At 45.4% G+C, this 18,080-nt stretch overlaps 1 protein-coding gene across 1 annotated transcript in view; it reads left to right on the forward strand.

The window, feature by feature from the left end:
• Positions 1-6,608: 6,608 nt before the first annotated feature.
• The window catches only part of ttn.1 (titin, tandem duplicate 1), a 198,695-nt gene continuing 187,223 nt past the window's right edge, over positions 6,609-18,080 (forward strand). The window contains exons 1-19 of the mRNA XM_051959381.1: positions 6,609-6,699; positions 8,009-8,212; positions 9,638-9,925; positions 10,011-10,078; positions 10,364-10,587; positions 10,620-10,806; positions 11,004-11,065; positions 11,924-12,326; positions 12,556-12,675; positions 13,815-14,048; positions 14,197-14,469; positions 14,545-14,803; positions 15,122-15,191; positions 15,310-15,507; positions 15,677-15,819; positions 16,000-16,130; positions 16,869-17,096; positions 17,185-17,426; positions 17,828-18,060. Of these exons, the coding sequence (XP_051815341.1) occupies positions 6,609-6,699; positions 8,009-8,212; positions 9,638-9,925; positions 10,011-10,078; positions 10,364-10,587; positions 10,620-10,806; positions 11,004-11,065; positions 11,924-12,326; positions 12,556-12,675; positions 13,815-14,048; positions 14,197-14,469; positions 14,545-14,803; positions 15,122-15,191; positions 15,310-15,507; positions 15,677-15,819; positions 16,000-16,130; positions 16,869-17,096; positions 17,185-17,426; positions 17,828-18,060 (3,658 nt within the window). The remainder of the gene's footprint in view (positions 6,700-8,008; positions 8,213-9,637; positions 9,926-10,010; positions 10,079-10,363; positions 10,588-10,619; positions 10,807-11,003; positions 11,066-11,923; positions 12,327-12,555; positions 12,676-13,814; positions 14,049-14,196; positions 14,470-14,544; positions 14,804-15,121; positions 15,192-15,309; positions 15,508-15,676; positions 15,820-15,999; positions 16,131-16,868; positions 17,097-17,184; positions 17,427-17,827; positions 18,061-18,080) is intronic.

The following is an 18,080-nucleotide window of genomic DNA, read 5'->3' on the forward strand; positions in this document are numbered from 1 at the left end:
ACTTCTGATGTCCACATTTTCAACATTTTTGGGAAATTTTTGAACATTTGTTGGTGGAAAAAAAGAAATATTAAACATGTCTCTTAAAAACAGTCAAAAAAAATCAACCACAATCCAACAAATTCACTGGATTTTGTTTGATTTTTTTGTGAATGTTCTAAAAGAAAATATTAGAAGTTTTACTGATGTATATATGGAATCACTTTAGATATTTTTAGGATTTTTGAGGATTTTTTTTATAATAAATCTTTCAAAGGAAACTTTTAAGGAAGTATTGGAATTTTTTCCTGAAGGTTTTGTAAATTTTCAGAAATTTGAGGAATTTTTGGAACTTTTTCAGACAAGGAAACCACATCCTCTCTCTCCCTCTCTCTCTCTCAAAAACGTTAATTTTGTCTTCTTGTTAATACACTAGTTTTGAGTTCTTTTGTTCAGACTGGGGGCTGCACAGTGCACTAGTGGTTAGCACTGTCGCCTTGCAGCAAGAAGATCCCCGGTTCAAATCCCGGCCTGGGCCTGGAATCTTTCTGCATGGAGTTTGCATGTTCTCCCTGTGCATGCGTGGGTTTTCTCCGGGTACTCCGGCTTCCTCCCACAGTCCAAAAACATGCTGAGGTTAATTGGTTACTCTAAATTGTCCGTAGGTGTGAATGTGAGTGTGATTGTGTGTCTGTATATGTAGCCCTGTGACAGACTGGTGACCTGTCCAGGGTGTCCCCTGCCTTCACCGAGTCAGCTGGGATAGACTCCAGCACCCCCCATGACCCTAGAGAGGATAAAGCGGTGTATAGAGGATGGATGGATGGATGGATGGATGGATGGATGTTCAGACTGGGCGTGCTGCAACTGCTGGCTGTCAAAAATGTGCCGGCTGACACGTCACAGGCTGTCAGTGAGACGCTTCTGGGAAAGGTGAGACTGTCAAGCAAGGTAATCAACAACTATCCAATCTTTACTGGTCTGCAGAAACGAACTCAAAAGTAAGGAAACCATATTTCCATATTATTTGGTGCCTGTAAATGAGGACGACAGGAGGATTAAAGGAACACTGAGCAGCAGCAGCTCCAACAGGCTGCAGATCTTCAGCTTTGATGCAGGAAGCAGCAGATAAACATCAGCTGTGCTCTCAGTGTTTGACTGACAGGAACAGCTCGACCTGCTGCTGGTTAGCACTTCTTTAACCAGACTTTCTCTGGTTGTTTAACTGGGATCAGATCTGAGCTCCATCTAACTCTGATCATTAGTCCGTTTATCGGTCCGATGGTCGCAGATCGACTCCATCCCAGTCGGATCATCGGCCGCTGACTGATGGGTGGCCGATTGCATAAATGGCTGCCACGTCCCATCATGCCCCCCTGAGTGTCGGGCAGCCAATGGGGAGCCTGGGTGCTGTGTGATGCGGGGCGGCCCCCCACTATAAGAGCCCAAACCACGGTGAGGGCCCTCCTGAGCAGTTGGAGCATTCCCAGCCTCGCCTCGGGTGGAGGGACTGCGAGGAGGGAAAACAAAACTACACGGCTCACTGTGTAGTTTTGTTTTTTGTGGGGATATTTGGAGGCTCGACCGTTCTCGCCTTGGATTTTTGTGGAACCTTTGAGGATAAGGAGCCGGTAGAAGGTCGGCCGGGCACCAGCCCATCAGTCGGGGCACTCTTGTGGAAACAAGTGAGTAGATCTGCTGGACCTCCTGGAGCCAGCGGGGCTTTGGTTTTATCTGCTGTGTTTTGGTGGTTTTGTGGTGTTTTGGTGTGTTGTTGGGTGGAGGCCTCGTGCAGGACGCCGTGCACGGATCAGTGCAGCCAAGAATAGCCTGTGACAGCAGCTGATGGCGGCTGATGGCTTTTTAAGGGAATCAGCGGCGGAGGATCGGGTGGCCTCACATGCTGCTGTCAGTCAGCTGGTATTTTTGGCTGCTGCCTTATCGGTCGCCCAGATGCCGATCTGTAAATATCAGCTCCGTTTATCCACACTGGTCCTGCAGGGGATCAATATTTGAGGGGAAGCCATAGTTATTGATTGTTGATCGATGGGAGGCTGATCGATGCTGCAGATAGAAGAAACTCCAGACTTCTCCTCAAATCAGCTGACGGCCGTAAAACAGCAGCAGCTGATCTGAGGAGGCGCCAATCAATCTCCAATCAATCAGCAATAAGGCACCAATAAGTCACTGTTGATCAGCAGGTTCTACAGTTCAGGTGTTTTCAAGAGTCCAGGCTTCAGTCAGACATTTAAAAATAACGTCTCAGTGACGTTTGTTCTCATTAAAATCCTCTGGAATAAGTCAGGACTTAATCTGAGCAGCTGTTGGTTTAAATGTGGTGAAGCTGAGGACGGGTTCTGCTGCTGGAGCCTCACGGAGCCTCACGGAGCTTCACGGAGCTTCACGGAGCCTTACGGAGCCTCACGGAGCCTCACGGAGCCTCACGGAGCCTCACGGAGCCTCACGGAGCTTCACGGAGCCTCACGGAGCCTCACGGAGCCTCACGGAGCCTCACGGAGCCTCACGGAGCCTCACGGAGCCTCACGGAGCCTAGCCTCACGGAGCCTCACGGAGCCTCACGGAGCCTCACGGAGCCTCACGGAGCTTCACGGAGCCTCACGGAGCCTCACGGAGCTTCACGGAGCCTCACGGAGCCTCACGGAGCCTCACGGAGCCTCACGGAGCTTCACGGAGCCTCACGGAGCCTCACGGAGCCTCACGGAGCCTCACGGAGCTTCGTGGAGCTTCATGTTTCTGCTCCAGGCTGTTCCTAACGTTTTTTATCTGCTGCCGTCTTCAGAACAAACTTTAAATCAGGTCAAAGATAATAAATCACCATCAGAGCCCAGAAACAAAATGACTGCTATGAAACACATTTCATCAGCTTTGGATATTACAGTATTTTATATTATATTATATTATTTTATATTATATTGTATTGTATTGTATTATAATATTTGATTTTATTTTATATTATTTTATATTATATTGTATTGTATTGTATTATATTGTTTTATTTATATTATAATATTTTATTTTATTTTATATTATTTTATATTATATTGTATTGTATTATATTGTTTTATTTTATATTATAATATTTTATTTTATATTATATTATCCATGCGTTCATTCGTGTCTCTGCTTTATTAAACATTTTGTTCTTTTTCTTTCACTAAAGCTGATAGTTATCTAAATGAGTTTAAAAACAGAAAGTCAGAGTTTTCTTTTTCCATCTGGAGTTTTAATCACTCGTACAGGAAGTACTCGGATACTTTGAGGTAAAGTAATGAGAGTAAAAACACAATGATGATGTCAGAGCCTGACTGCAGCAGAGAAAGCTGGTTTTTAAAGCTTCAGATTTAACCGAACACATTCTGATGAAGAAATGAATTTATTCATCACAGGTTTGTAAATGAAACGGTAAAATAAAAGCAGCGTTGAGGCTTCAGGTTTGTGTCGGAAACAGTAAAGATTCTTTAATCCTAAAACTGACAGAAACTTGGTTTAAATTCAAGTTTAGATTTAATTTCTGGTGGAAAAACAAACAGCAGCAGATCATTGCTGGAAACAAAGGAAAAACTGAAAATTTCACAAAGGAAAAATGAATAAAACAAAATAAAACCTGATTATTGGTGATTAAACGTGAAAAACACAAAGTCTGATTTTATACAGAAAAAATGAATGAATTCCATCTAAATGATGTGAAATCAGAAAGAAAGAAGTTTTATTTCTCATCTGAATTATTATTAATGAGACATTTAAAAAAACTGACATTTAAATATTTATTCAGTATTTTTTGTTTTAAATGTCAAACTTTCAGTCTGTTTCATATTTCTGCTTCAAGTTTGAATTTCTAACATTTGGATCATATTTTTATTCCATCAGACTGAAAAAGTTTGTTCATAGTTTGACCTGAAATACGATTAAACTCACCGACATCCAGAAATGAAGTGCAGAGATGAAACGCTGTGATGATGTGCAGCTGGTTCAGGTTCTGGTAGAACCGTCAGTAACGGAGCAATTCAGCTTCATTAACGAGAACAAAAGAACAAAAATACATCAATAAAATAAGTCACAACTTCAACTTCAATAATAAATAATACAAACTAAAGCAGAGTTTAGTTTCATTCTGTTTTATTTCATCTGATCAGAAGAAAGGATTTTAACAGTATTTAATGTTTGTGTATAAAACTAAATCTGTTTTTGTAGATAAACTAAATATTTGCTGATATTTTGATTCGCTGATTAATGAACGTTCTCTGATCGTTCTTAAACTGCTGAATTAAAGTTTTCTGTTTTTAATCTGATTTAGTTCAAACATTAGAATTAAACAGTTTCAGAATTTAAAGGTTTTTACTGAAACAAACGACAGAAATTCAGTTTGAGATCAAAACAGAATCAAAGCTAAAGTTCAGATGAATGAAGAGATTCTACATCCATAGATGAAACCGATCAGATCTTATTGATCACTCTGATGACTGATTGATCAGTTCATTGGTTGATGTGAGGTCACCATCAGTTATTGATCAGTTCTTGATTAGTTATTGATCACCTGCATTGATTGATTGTGGATGATTGTTTTTATTGTAGTTTTATTTTTTATTGTTTTCATTTGTCCGTTTTAAATATTTTTGTAATGACAGTGATTGATGATTTTATCTTTTTCTTCTCATTTCAAGTTAGTTTTGCTTTTTGAAGCATTTTAGGTAAACATTGGTTTTAATTCAATTTAATGATGTGAAAGAATAGATTTAGAAAGAGTAGATTTCTCCTCCTCCTCCTCCTCCTCCTCCTCTGACACTCGTCCAGCTGCTGCCGTCCGTCAGACATTTTTAGCTTCTCCTGTAAACTGAAGCTGGTGGAGGCGACTCAGCACATTTCCATCTGACTGATCTGAACAACATTTGAAACGGAGCTTTGACTCAAACCTGGAAGGAAGTTTAGAAGAAATGAACGGAGAAAACGTTGGTGTTTCCTCGTTTAGTGAGCGGTGTTATTAGAGGCAGAAACTCCAGAGCTGATGTTGAACTCCATGTCAGTTAATAAAATAATAAATCTGTTCACGACTCATACAGCTGAGCTCCACTTAAAGTTATTATTTCTCATCTTTTCGTCTTCATAGCGTTGTTTATTTTTAGGTCAGTCTCGTGTTGTTCATGTTTAAAGACTTTATCTGACAGTCTCAATGAAAAGCATCAGGTTTTTTCTCTCAGCACCCTCTAGTGGGCAGCCACAGGAAGTCTGGGCTTTTATTGTGTTGAACACTTAAAGCAGGAAGTTATTAGTTCAGCTGTGAACAAGTTCTGCTCAGACTTTAGAGTTGGTCACCATCACTAACTAGCAGTTAGCGGTTAGCTTCTATGGTTGGTCACCAGGACTACCTCGCGGTTATCAGTTAGCCTCTATGGTTGGTCACCAGGACTACCTAGCGGTTAGCAGTTAGCCTCTATGGTTGGTCACCAGGACTACTTAGCAGTTAGCAGTTATCCTAAATGGTTGGTCACTATCACTAACTAGCAGTTAGTGGTTAGCCTCTATGGTTGGTCACCAGGTATAACTAACAGTTAGCCTCCATGGTTGGTCACCATCACTAACTACCAGTTAGCGGTTAGCTTCTATGGTTGGTCACCAGGACTACCTAGCGGTTATCAGTTAGCCTCTATGGTTGGTCACCAGGACTACCTAGCGGTTAGCAGTTAGCCTCTATGGTTGGTCACCAGGACTACTTAGCGGTTAGCAGTTATCCTAAATGGTTGGTCACTATCACTAACTCGCAGTTAGTGGTTAGCCTCTATGGTTGGTCACCAGGACTAACTAACGGTTAGCCTCCATGGTTGCTCACCATCACTAACTACCAGTTAGCGGTTAGCTTCTGTGGTTGGTCACCAGGACTACCTAGCGGTTATGAGTTAGCCTCTATGGTTGGTCACCAGGACTACCTAGCAGTTAGCGTCTATGGTTGGTCACCAGGACTACTTAGGGGTTAGCAGTTAGCCTAAATGGTTGGTCACTATCACTAACTAGCAGTTAGCGGTTACCTTCTATGGCTGGTCACCAGGACTACCTAGCGATTAGCAGTTAGCCTAAATAGTTGGTCACCAGGACTAACTAGCGGCTCGTGGTTAGCCTAAATGGTTGGTTACCATCACTAACTAGCAGTTAGCAGTTAGCCTCTATGGTTGGTCACCACTACTACCTAGCGGTTAGAGGTTAGCCTAAATGGTTGGTCACCAGAACTAACTAGTGGCTAGTGGTTAGTACATTAGCCCAGAGAGCTAACAGTAGTTGCTACATTAGCCCAGAGAGCTAACAGTAGTCGCTACATTAACCCAAAAAGCTACGTTCAGTCGAAACCAGTCAGACTTCTTCATCTTCATCTCTAAACTAAAGCTTGCATTTCTGATCTCTTGCAGTTTTAAACCTGATTTTATTTGTTTTTAATTTCATTTCTACATAAAAAGTAAGCCTCTTCACACAAAACATGTGAAGCAGCAGAACTCTGGGAGTTCCGTCTGAAGGAATCAGTTCAAAGCTTCTTCATGGTTAGATCTTCAGCTCTGATCTGGTTTCCTGCCTTTAACCTGCTGTATGTTTTGTGTGTTTTGTGTTGCAGGGTGCCGATCATCATGTCAACACAAGCACCATCGTTCACTCAGCCGCTGCAGAGCGTCGTGGCACTAGAGGGTAGTGCTGCGACGTTCCAGGCTCAAGTTAGTGGTAAGAAACTCTTTGTTCTTCACGTCTGTGGCAGGAAATATGTGGCTTATATTTGCAGGACTTTTTGTACCATAGTCAACATTTTAGCTGTTTTCAGGCCTAAAATCAACATGGCCGCCTACAACCAAACACCACATGGCATTTTAGAGAAAGATTCTTCTAAATATTATATATACAACTGGGTAAAATGTAAAATTATTTCTAAAAATATCATAGTAAACCTGTTGACTACTTTATGCTAAATAAGTCAGAAAGCCTTGGAGTCTTCCAGTCTTTTCTTCAGGAGGAAATGACATCATGAGGAGCAGGTCATGTGATCTGGAATTAACACGCTTCCTGGAGAGGAGTTTTTGGAACGGGGAACTTAGTGGAAAGGGATTTAATTTGTTATTTTCCATATGAAATGTGATTAATCTGTTCTGATTATCTCAGCTTAAAAGAACACAATCCAAACTATTTGTGAATCAGCTCATTTTATTATTGTTTAGCTCATTAGAAGGTGGTTGGTGTTAAATTCAGACGGTTATTTAGTTGACATTTTAGTAATATCCGGTTATTTTTTATTAATAACTGATTTTTTCCATAATAAATAATGATGGAATTTGTAAAGACATGATCATATTGAACATAAAAACATAGTTTTTTAATAAAAATGTATGCAGATATACCCCATAGACTTCAACAGTCTCTGTATTATAGATTAACCTGTTTGCTTCATTTGTCCTGCAACCACCTGATCTTCTGTTTGAGTCACTTTAGCTCTCCACTTGGTTTTAAATCAGATGTTAAAACTTTATTCTTCTGTCCCAGTGATGCATTCAGGAGCAGCCAGAGCTTTACAACCTGCTGCTGCGTTCAGGGACTTTATGACGTCTCACGGTTTGAACTCGAAGCATTTTGTTAAAAATTAAACTGATCACAGAGTTGAAACTCACTTGATATAAAAAGACTCCAGAGGTTAAATCCTGATATTAAAGTTAACATTTTATTGATTTTTCAAATTTTTTCAAACCTTTCTCGTGATGACTTAACAAACTGTGACTCAGAGATGAAACTCTTTTTGTCCTTGAAACAAAAATTTAAATTCTGAGATGCTGATTGAAGAACTACCTGACTCTTATCTGACGTTTCTTATCCCATAAATCTACTGTCAGGTTTTTTTACTCATCTTATTTTTCTAACATTATAGATCTATAATGAAACCAGAATCCTGTTCTGTTTGTCCAGCAGGTTTCAGTTCTGGAGGTTCTGGTGTTTGTTGTTCTCTCGGTTCTCTGACAGCCAGTCCGTCCGGTCCTCCCCTCTGCAGGTTCTCCAGTTCCTGAGGTGAGCTGGTTCCGTGATGGCCAGGTTCTTTCCGCCGCCGCTCTGCCCGGCGTTCAGATCTCGTTCAGCGACGGCCGCGCTGTTCTGAGGATCCCCGCTGTGACCGCCGCACACAGCGGGAGGTTTTCTGTCAGAGCCACCAACGGCGCCGGGCAGGCCACGAGCACCGCTGAACTCCTCGTTACAGGTGAGACCAGCTGGACCAGGTGGACCAGGACAGGTAGACCAGACCAGATAGACCAGGTGGACCAGGACAGGTAGACCAGACCAGATGGACTAGACCAGGTGGACCAGGACAGGTAGACCAGACCAGATGGACCAGGACAGGTAGACCAGACCAGATAGACCAGACTAGATAGACCAGGTGGACCAGGACAGGTAGACCAGACCAGATCAACCAGGTAGACCCGGACAGGTAGACCAGGACAGGTAGACCAGACCAGATAGACCAGGTGGACCAGGACAGGTAGACCAGGACAGGTAGACCATGACAGGTAGACCAGGTAGACCAGGACAGGTAGACTAGACCAGGTAGAGCAGACCAAGTAGACCAGACCAGGTAGACCAGTTAGACCATGACAGGTAGACCAGAACAGGTAGACCAGACCAGATAGACCAAGTAGACCAGGACAGGTAGACCAGGACAGGTAGACCAGACCAGATAGACCAGGACAGGTAGACCAGACCAGGTAGACCAGACCAGATAGACCAGGTAGACCAGGACAGGTAGACCAGGACAGGTAGACCAGGACAGGTAGACCAGGACAAGTGGACCAGGACAGGTAGACCAGGACAGGTAGACCATGACAGGTAGACCATGACAGGTAGACCAGGACAGGTAGACCAGACCAGGTAGACCAGTTAGACCATGACAGGTAGACCAGGACAGGTAGACCAGACCAGATAGACCAGGTAGACCAGGACAGGTAGACCAGGACAGGTAGACCAGACCAGATAGACCAGGACAGGTAGACCAGACCAGGTAGACCAGACCAGATAGACCAGGTAGACCAGGACAGGTAGACCAGGACAAGTGGACCAGGACAGGTAGACCAGGACAGGTAGACCAGGACAAGTGGACCAGGACAGGTAGACCAGGACAGGTAGACCATGACAGGTAGACCATGACAGGTAGACTAGACCAGGTAGAGCAGACCAGGTAGACCAGACCAGGTGGACCAGGACAGGTGGACCAGACCAGGTGGACCATGACAGGTAGACCAGGACAGGTAGACTAGACCAGGTATAGCAGACCAGGTAGACCAGGACAGGTAGACCAGACCGGATAGACCAGGTGGATCAGGACAGGCAGACTAGGACAGGTAGACCAGACCAGATAGACCAGGACAGGTAGACCAGACCAGATCGACCAGGCAGACCAGGACAGGTAGACAAGGACAGGTAGACCATGACAGGTAGACCAGGTGGACCAGGACAGGTAGACCAGGACAGGTAGACCAGGACAGGTAGACCAGGTAGACCAGGACAGGTAGACTAGACCAGGTAGAGCAGACCAAGTAGACCAGACCAGGTAGACCAAACCAGGTGAGAGTACAGGCAGCCTTTAATGAGAATACTGAGCTGGTTTCAGACTGTGGTTCTGGTTCCTCAGCGGAGACAGCTCCTCCCAGCTTCGTCCAGAGACTGCAGACATCCACGGTGAGACAGGGCAGCCAGGTGAGACTGGATGTCAGAGTCACAGGAATCCCAACACCTGTGGTGAAGTTCTACAGAGAGGGAGCCGAGATCCAAAGCTCCGCCGACTTCAGGATCCTCCAGGACGGAGACCTGTACAGCCTGCTGATCGCCGAGGCTTTCCCAGAGGATTCTGGGATGTATTCTGCCACCGCCACCAACAGCAGCGGCCGGGCCACGTCCACCGCCGAGCTGCTGGTTCAGGGTGAGGACCAACCACTGCTGCACTGAGTTTTATGGCTTCAGTAGATGGTTTGATGGAAAATGACCCACAATCTGAACTGTTTCAGGTGAAGAGGCTGTTCCAGCAAAGAAAACCAAGACAGTGATTTCACCAAGACAACCCCGAGGAGACAAGGTAGGAAACAGAGGAGACAAAGTAGGAAACAGGAGACAAGGCAGGAAACAGAGGAGACAAGCCAGGAGACAAGTCCAAGGACAGCTTCAGTCTGCAGGCGGTTTGAGGCTGTTGAGTTTTAAAAGATAATTTTGTTGTTTAAGCCTAAGTTTTGTTGTTAAAAGTGTTTTTATTGGTGAAACAAACAAATGGAATTAGATCATAAAATGGTAATTTTGATCCCAAGCTTCTATTTTAGGATCAGATCTTCCACCCGCTCCAATGTTTTCTTCACATCAAATTCAGAGTATGTTTAGAGTCTGGCGTTTCTGTCCTCAGACGGAGACGCTGGCCGACGCCGAGCAGCTCGCTCACAAGACTCCACCCAGAGTTCCTCCCAAACCCACATCTAAGTCGCCGACGCAGCCGTCGCTGGTCGCCAAGGTGGCGGCAGGACGCCAACAGTCACCGTCACCTGTCAGACATGTGAAGGCGCCGACGCCCACACCTGTCAGGTGGGTGGAGACGCAGCGATCAATAACCTGATCAGTGCAGCTTTCAGAGCTCTAACAGTGACGTCTTCGTTCCCCTTCAGGCCCGTTAAGTCACCGATCACCACTCGCAAGCTGTCGCCCTCCGGCGCTGACGTCCGTCCGCCGTGGAAACAGGGAGACGTACCTGAAGGCGCCGTGGCCCTGGCAGAGGGCAAAGAGGTGAGGCAGGGGCCACTGGGGAGGGGGGTCCAACAGGTCCACAGGACCAACATTCAGGTCTGAGGAGGTTCAACAGGCTCCAGGTTACTTCCTGATTACTCAAAATCCTTCAGTCTGTTCCACCATCTCCTGCCATGGTCATCTCAGTGGTTTGAGTCGCTCTTTCTTCCTTTCATTCCTCTTAAATCGTGTTGACTCGGCTGAACACGTTAATCCTCTGATCTGGTTCTCAGCCTCAAACCGTCCACATGGAACCACCTGAAGACAGATCCACTGAGACCCTGGACATCGATGGGTGGGTTGACACTGTCACATGTGATGTCTTTCATTCATCTGCTGGAAGATTTGAAGACCAAGATGAAGATCAAGAACCTGAAGACTCATTGGAAGGTCAAGCTCAGACTGTGATGGTTAAAGAAACTGACAGCTGCTCGAAGAAGGAAATAAGTTTCAGTCCATGGAACGGTGAAGCTCTGTCCTCCATCTCTGCCCTCAGAGATCCTTCTCCTGATTCAAACAGAACTGATTCCTCTGAAGAAACGTTCAGAGTTGATAACCGAGATTCTCCTACTGTGTCTGAAGAAGAAACTCCTCCAGATGACTTTTGTTTCCACAATCTTTACCGAGGCGTCGGACCGGTGGCGCCGCAGGTATCCGGACACCTCCCAGCTGCTCCACCATCTTTTTTAAACTCTTTCACCTCATCTTTTTTTAAAACTTTTTTTTAATCTTAGCCACGAGTTTGTGGTTGTAGCTTCACTTTTCTTCACCTGCAGCCGTTTGTCTTCCAGTCCTGTTTGTTCACTTTCAGCTGCTTTACTGCATGACAGACTGGTGATGTCACACCAGCTTCCTGTTTCAGTTTCTGCTTCCTGTCAGAGCTTCAGGTCTCAGTGATGCTGGTGTTCATGAACTCATTCAGTGGTGATGTTTGATAGAAGCAGGTCGGTGCTCAGAAACACTTAAAATTCAGATTCTGGAAAGACTTTAATCTTTGTCAATCAGAAATCAGAACAAAGTCAGAGAAAGTTCAGACCAAATTCAGAAAATCTGTCATTCATTAAACAATATCAGGTCTGAAAACATGAAATTCTCAAAATTCAGCTAAATATTCAACAGAACTTTTGGGTCCCAAATAACCAAATAATTACAGACTGACTGATCCTGAAGTTTCCTCGATCGCCCACCTGCTTCTTCACCTCCGTCCTGCCATGGATGTCCTCAGATCTATGTGCTGCTGCTTGTGTCTCCAGGCTGGGGGAGGGAAAAGAGCCGGGGCGGTGGCCACGGTGGTGGCCGCCGTCGACCTGGCTCGGGTCCGTCAGCCGGTGCATGTGGAGGGCGGTCGAGCCGAAGAGGAGGAGGTGGAGGCGGTAGAGTTCAGGCAGCATGGAGTCAGCTGGATGTCTGGACAAACGCTCACTGCTGCTCAGAGGTTCACAGCTGAAGCAGGCCTGCAGCCTCAGGTAGACGTGACCCACGGAAACACCTGGATTACCAAGAGATTTGACCCAAAGATCAGTTGGGTTTCACTGCACCTGCTGATCATTGAGCAGGTTTCACTAAAGCAGCTCCACTTATTGCCACCAAGCAGGTCTTAGTGGTGCGTTCACTGTCCCAGTGTTGGGTCAGGTTTAATAGCGTTCAGTCATAGAACTTTAAAGGCCACACAGTCCTACACCCTCATCTAAATCTGTCTAAGAGGACAAATCTCTTGAGAATCAGGACTAGCATTGTGGCAGATTGGTCCATGTTGTCCGGCTCTGAGGTTTAACGCTGCTGTGAACTCTGCTTCAGATTCAGACTGAACTCTCCGTCCGTGTGGACACTGGTCTCAGCCCGTCTCCAGTTCCACATTTCACCGTTTCTAAAGTTTCTGTCCCAAAACACGAGTCTAGCAGTGAGGTAAGAGAGGCAGCGTCAGGCGAGTAGTAGAGCCAACAGAACCAGCAGAACCACTCTGAGATACCAGTCTGTAGACAGGTGTAACTCACCTGTCCACCTCTACATTCACTCTACAGATTTGATCTCTGTGTTCAGTTAATGTGAATTTGGATTTAAATGATCCATCTAACCATCATCAGTAGTGGATTGTTTCACAGCAGGAGCATCCAGAACAGAGATACAGACAGTTCTGATTAAATTATTATGTTTGCTGTGACTTCACGGTACAGAAACACTTCCTCATTACAAAGACAAATAAAGAAATGTGCATTTAAGGTAGTATTTTATCAGGTTTAACCCTCAGATGCTCCGATTATTGGACCTGCACTCCTCCATCAGTGGGTCTTATAGAATAGAATCAGTGTGTTTTTATGTCTTTTTGTAATTTTGGATCAGAAAGATAATTTGTATTCTTATTTGTTTTATATTTTTATCCACACAAGAATGATTTGATGTTTGAAATCTGTTTATTTTTCACTTTGTGGTGGATTTTGAACATTTTGATATTTGAAAAAGAAGAATATTAAACAGAGCAGCAGTAGAAGAATGAAGAACATGCATTTTGTTTTCCTCCAGCTGTTGGTGTTCTCCATCGTTCCATCACATCTGGATGATATTATCAGTGATAAAGAGCTCTGGGTAGTCATACAAACATTACGGTTTCTTTAAAAGTATAAAAGGTAACACAAAGTTTTAAATGGAATGAATTCAAAGACATGTTTCTTGAGTAATGGCTGGAAAATGAAACTTTTCATAACAAAGATATTGGTAGAAAACGAGCCACTGAAGCATCTAAGGGTTAAAGTTTTAGTCCATCATGTCAGACCATCTAAACCAGTCTGGTCTCTGCTGCTCGCCTGGTGTGCAAACATGTGAATGGTAGTGTGGAAGTGATAAATAAATCCTGACTTTAACCTGTGATCCTCCATCTCCCTAATTCGTGGTCCCCTTTAATCCAGCTCCATGTGACTCTCCCTCCATCTGAGCCTGTAGCTGTGATGAACTAACGTAGCTCCTCCTCTGCTGTGATTAACACAAACCTAGAAGCAGCAAATGTTGTTGGTGACGTTGTGGTTGTTCCTCCTCTCCGGCTCGGCCAGGTTTCCATCGCCGGCTCGGCCATCGCCACGCTGCAGAAAGAGTTTTCCTCCTCCGCCACTCGAAAGATCACCAGGTCCGTCAAGTCTCCGAGTCCGTCTCGCTCAGCGGTCGAGACCAGAGAGATGCTGGAGTCCGTCCCGTCGCCCTTCAGAAGCTTTTCAGAGACATATCAGAGCGGTTTAGAGTTTCAGACGGGGTACTCGGACAGACTGTATGAGCACTGGGGAGCTCAGGTTTGTAGTCTTTGAGCTGGATGTGAGCAGGACAAGGAAACCTGATGTAGAAATAAACAGTGCTTCATGTTGTTAAAGCTGCTGAACCATCAGATATGATCCTGCCCCTCACATTTAGTTTGATTAAATCACCCCTCTAGTTTCTCAGCTGTCCGGTGTTCTTGCTTTCTGTGAGTCCAGGACTAAACGTCCCTCTAATAAACTAACGTGCTCGTCGATGCTACTGACCTCCTCATCCTCACCTCTTCATCCATCCAGCCCTCTGTGTTTCTGTGTCGTCTCCTTTTCATCGCCTGTTCAGCACAAATTCAAAGTCTTGTCGAGGTTTGATTTTAACAGTTGTGTGATTGTGCAGCAGGTGATGGAGGCAGCAGCCGTACCGTCTGCAGGTGGCGCTGTGGTCCCGCCCACCCTGGTGTCGGTAAGTACTCCTCACATCCGACCTTAAACCGGCGGTCGACCGAGGTTTCCTGACGCCGCTGTGTTTCCTCTGCAGGGACTGAAGAACATGAACGTAACCGAAGGCGAGTCGGTGACGCTGGAGTGTCAGATCAGCGGCCAGCCCACGCCCGTCGTCATGTGGTTCAGGGAGGACTACAAGATCGAGAGCTCCATCGACTTCCAGATCAGCTACCAGAGCGGAGTCGCCCGGCTGGTGATCCGCGAGGCGTTCGCCGAAGATAGCGGCCGCTTCACCTGCACCGCCACCAGCGAGGCGGGAACCGTCAGCACCTCCTGCTACCTGCTGGTCCACGGTCAGTAGGAACACCTGGAAACCACCTCAGCAGCTCTGACAGTAGTAATAATGTTCACCATGCAGCAGGGCTGCACACTGGATCGATGAAGTCTTTCTTCTCTGATCTGCTTAGAACTTGTTAATCATAAACTATAGCTGTTTAAAACGATCTCTGGGGAATGTTAGACTGATATATGAAGTCAATGTAAGAAATAAGAGTGAAAAATTCAGGCTTTTTTGTTAAAGAGTTGCTGAGATTGCCGTTCAAACAGCCTCAAACCCTCATTGGTTTCCTCACGGTTCTTTCTAACTCAGACTCTCCATCTTTGTCCTTCAGTGTCTGAAGACATCGAGAGCAGGGAGGAGATCGCTGCCCCTGAACAAACTGAAACTGCTCAAGAGAAACTGTGAGTCTTTCAGAGGTTCTTCAAATGTGTGATGATAAATCGAAAGTTATTCATTATTCTGGAGTTGAGGAGCAGCAGTCAGTTCCATAAAATCCTGAAAACAGATTTGTACTTCCAGAATAAGTGAAGAAACCAGAGAGGAGGTGAGCGTGGTGGAGTCCGATACTGCTCCTGCTGCTCCCTTCTTCATCAAGACGCCGACCGTCCAGAAGCTTGTGGAGGGAGGAAGCGTCGTGTTCGAATGTCAGGTTGGAGGGAACCCAAAACCTCACATCATTTGGAAGAAGAGCGGCATTCCGCTCACCACCGGATACAGGTACCTCCACCGCTGTGGTCACGAGTCCTCAGGGTTTAATCTAAAACAATCTGGAACGCAGAAACATCCGCTGCTGCCTGTTTTTTATTGTGGCTGTAATGTTCACTTCAGCCTGTAGGGGTCGCTGACCGTCAGTTCATTCTCTGTTTTCACCCCCGCTGTCTATCAGATATAAAGTAGCCTACAAGAAGGAGACTGGAGAGTGCAGGTTGGAGATCTCCATGACCTTTGCCGATGATGCCGGAGAATACTCCGTCTTTGCCAAGAACCAGCTGGGAGAAGTTTCAGCCTCAGCCAGCCTGCTGGAGGAAGGTATGACAGCAAACACCAGCACAAAGCACCAGCAATAACCCAGTAAATAAGAGCTAAGAAACGCGAAGTAAACCAGGACACTCAGTAGAAATAATGAACCAGCAAACATCACAGCCCTTCATTAGGATTCAGAGATGAAACGCTGATGTGGTGACACTGGCTGGTGTGTTCTACCAACAGAGGAATATGAAGTCTACATGAAGAAACTAGAAGCGACCTTTAAGACTGAAGTGACAGCCATGGTGACGGAGCCCAGAGTGGGAGATGTTCCCCCCGTGGAGCAGCTGACCACCACCATCATCTCCGGACAGGTGGGAGCTTCAGGGGTTTGGCACCATGCTAGCATGTCATTGGACCTGGATCTTTTCACGTCTAGTAAACCCATAATGGAGAATACAGCATCAAGTTAAATAATGAAGAGTTTAAGTTTTTGACTCTTTAAATGCTTTTTTCTTTGTTGAGGTCAGTGGATTTGTGACTGAATTGAGTCAAACGAGCATCGACAGATGTGATGATTATGGGGCCTTTTGGTTTCTTGGTTAGTTTCCTGCTTTAGCCTATTGGTAGTCCAGCCTTTAGAGAACCTCTATGTATCTCAAAATGTGCTATTATTTTAACAAAAAGCTGTTGGAAACAATGCATTTAATCTTTCAGGACCTACTGTGAAACATCTGGAAGTTTACAAGATGTGACCAAAAAGTTCTGAGATTGCTCCTATAAAAATTAAAACTTAATTTCATTTTACCCCATTCAAAACTTGTCCACGATGACAGAAGGCTTCCTAACATCTGCATCTCCTGACCTCCTTCTCTGGTCGCTGAACGGTAACCATGGTAACCACAGATCATCCATCCTCTGGTCACCATGACGATCCTCACTTAGTCTGACGACTGATAGACTTCACAACCAGTCTCAGAACTTTTTGATTATGACTCACACTCATGACAATTAGAACATCTCTCTGGTGACTTCCTGGTGATCACTAATAATCACTAATAATCAACTGATTGGTCGATTGACAGTCATATGACATGCTTTCAACCCTGCAGGAGTTCCATCTGTCTGCCATTGAACAAAGAATCATCCAGGAGATTGAGAACAAAATCATGATGATAACCTACAAAGAGATAGTGACAGAAGACGGAGAGCTGATGGTGTCTGTCAGCGCCACCGAGGCGGAGCAGCCGGCCTTCGACACGCCCATAAAAAACTACAGGATCATGGCAGGAATGGGCGTCACCTTCCACTGCAAGATGGCCGGAGTGCCACTGCCCAAGGTGAGGAGTCTTTGATGACGTTCATGGAGTTTAGAACTACACATTTGAGTCCAGAAAGGTTTGATGATGACGTTGTACCATCTGGCAGATTGCTTGGTATAAAGACGGCCAGCGCATCAGGGCCGGAGACCGTTACCAGATGGAGGTTCTTCAGGACGGACGAGCCAGCCTCCGTCTGCCCGTGGTGCAGCCAGAGGATGAAGGCGTGTACACCGCCTTCGCCACCAACATGAAGGGAAACGCAGTCAGTTCTGGGAAACTCTATGTGGAGCCGTCCGGAGCTGTAACCCCCCAGAGATACACCCCACAGCCGGCCGTGCAGAGGATCAGGTAGAGTTCACACCGACAGCAGCCAGGACAGAAACAATCAGAGGCACGGGTAGACGTTAAAGCAGTTACTGTTCGTACTTTTACCAGAATCATGGATCAGTAAAAGGGTTGATGAACCCATAGAGACCTGTCACTGGACAGCTCACACATCTGGACTGTTGTGGTTCATCCTCACCATGTTTCTAGTTTATTTTGGTGTGAGTGAAAGAATCTCCAATATCAGACAGTGTTAGAGACTAACTAGTTCAAAGAACATTTTCCAGAAGCACAGTTTTCATGATTTAATTGTTAAATAGGTAACAGTTTTCTAAGTGAAAACAGAGTTTAATTTGAGTAGCTACCAGATGACCTAATGCCTTATTGCATCCACCTTTATGCTGATGATGCTGCCTCCTCTTCAGATCCACATCTCCTCGTTCTCTGAGCCGTTCACCCGGACGTTCTCCCAGCCGATCTCCTGGACGTTCTCCTGCCCGTCGGCTCGATGAGACGGACGAGGCTCAGCTGGAAAGACTCTACAAACCCGTGTTTGTCATGAAACCTTCCTCATGTAAATGCTCTGAAGGACAAACTGCCAGGTTCGACCTGAAGGTTGTTGGCAGACCGATGCCCGACACCTACTGGTTCCACAACGGTGAGAGGAGCATAGATGAT

The sequence above is a fragment of the Acanthochromis polyacanthus genome, chromosome 14, assembly GCF_021347895.1.
Source record: "Acanthochromis polyacanthus isolate Apoly-LR-REF ecotype Palm Island chromosome 14, KAUST_Apoly_ChrSc, whole genome shotgun sequence".
Lineage (NCBI taxonomy): Eukaryota > Metazoa > Chordata > Actinopteri > Pomacentridae > Acanthochromis > Acanthochromis polyacanthus.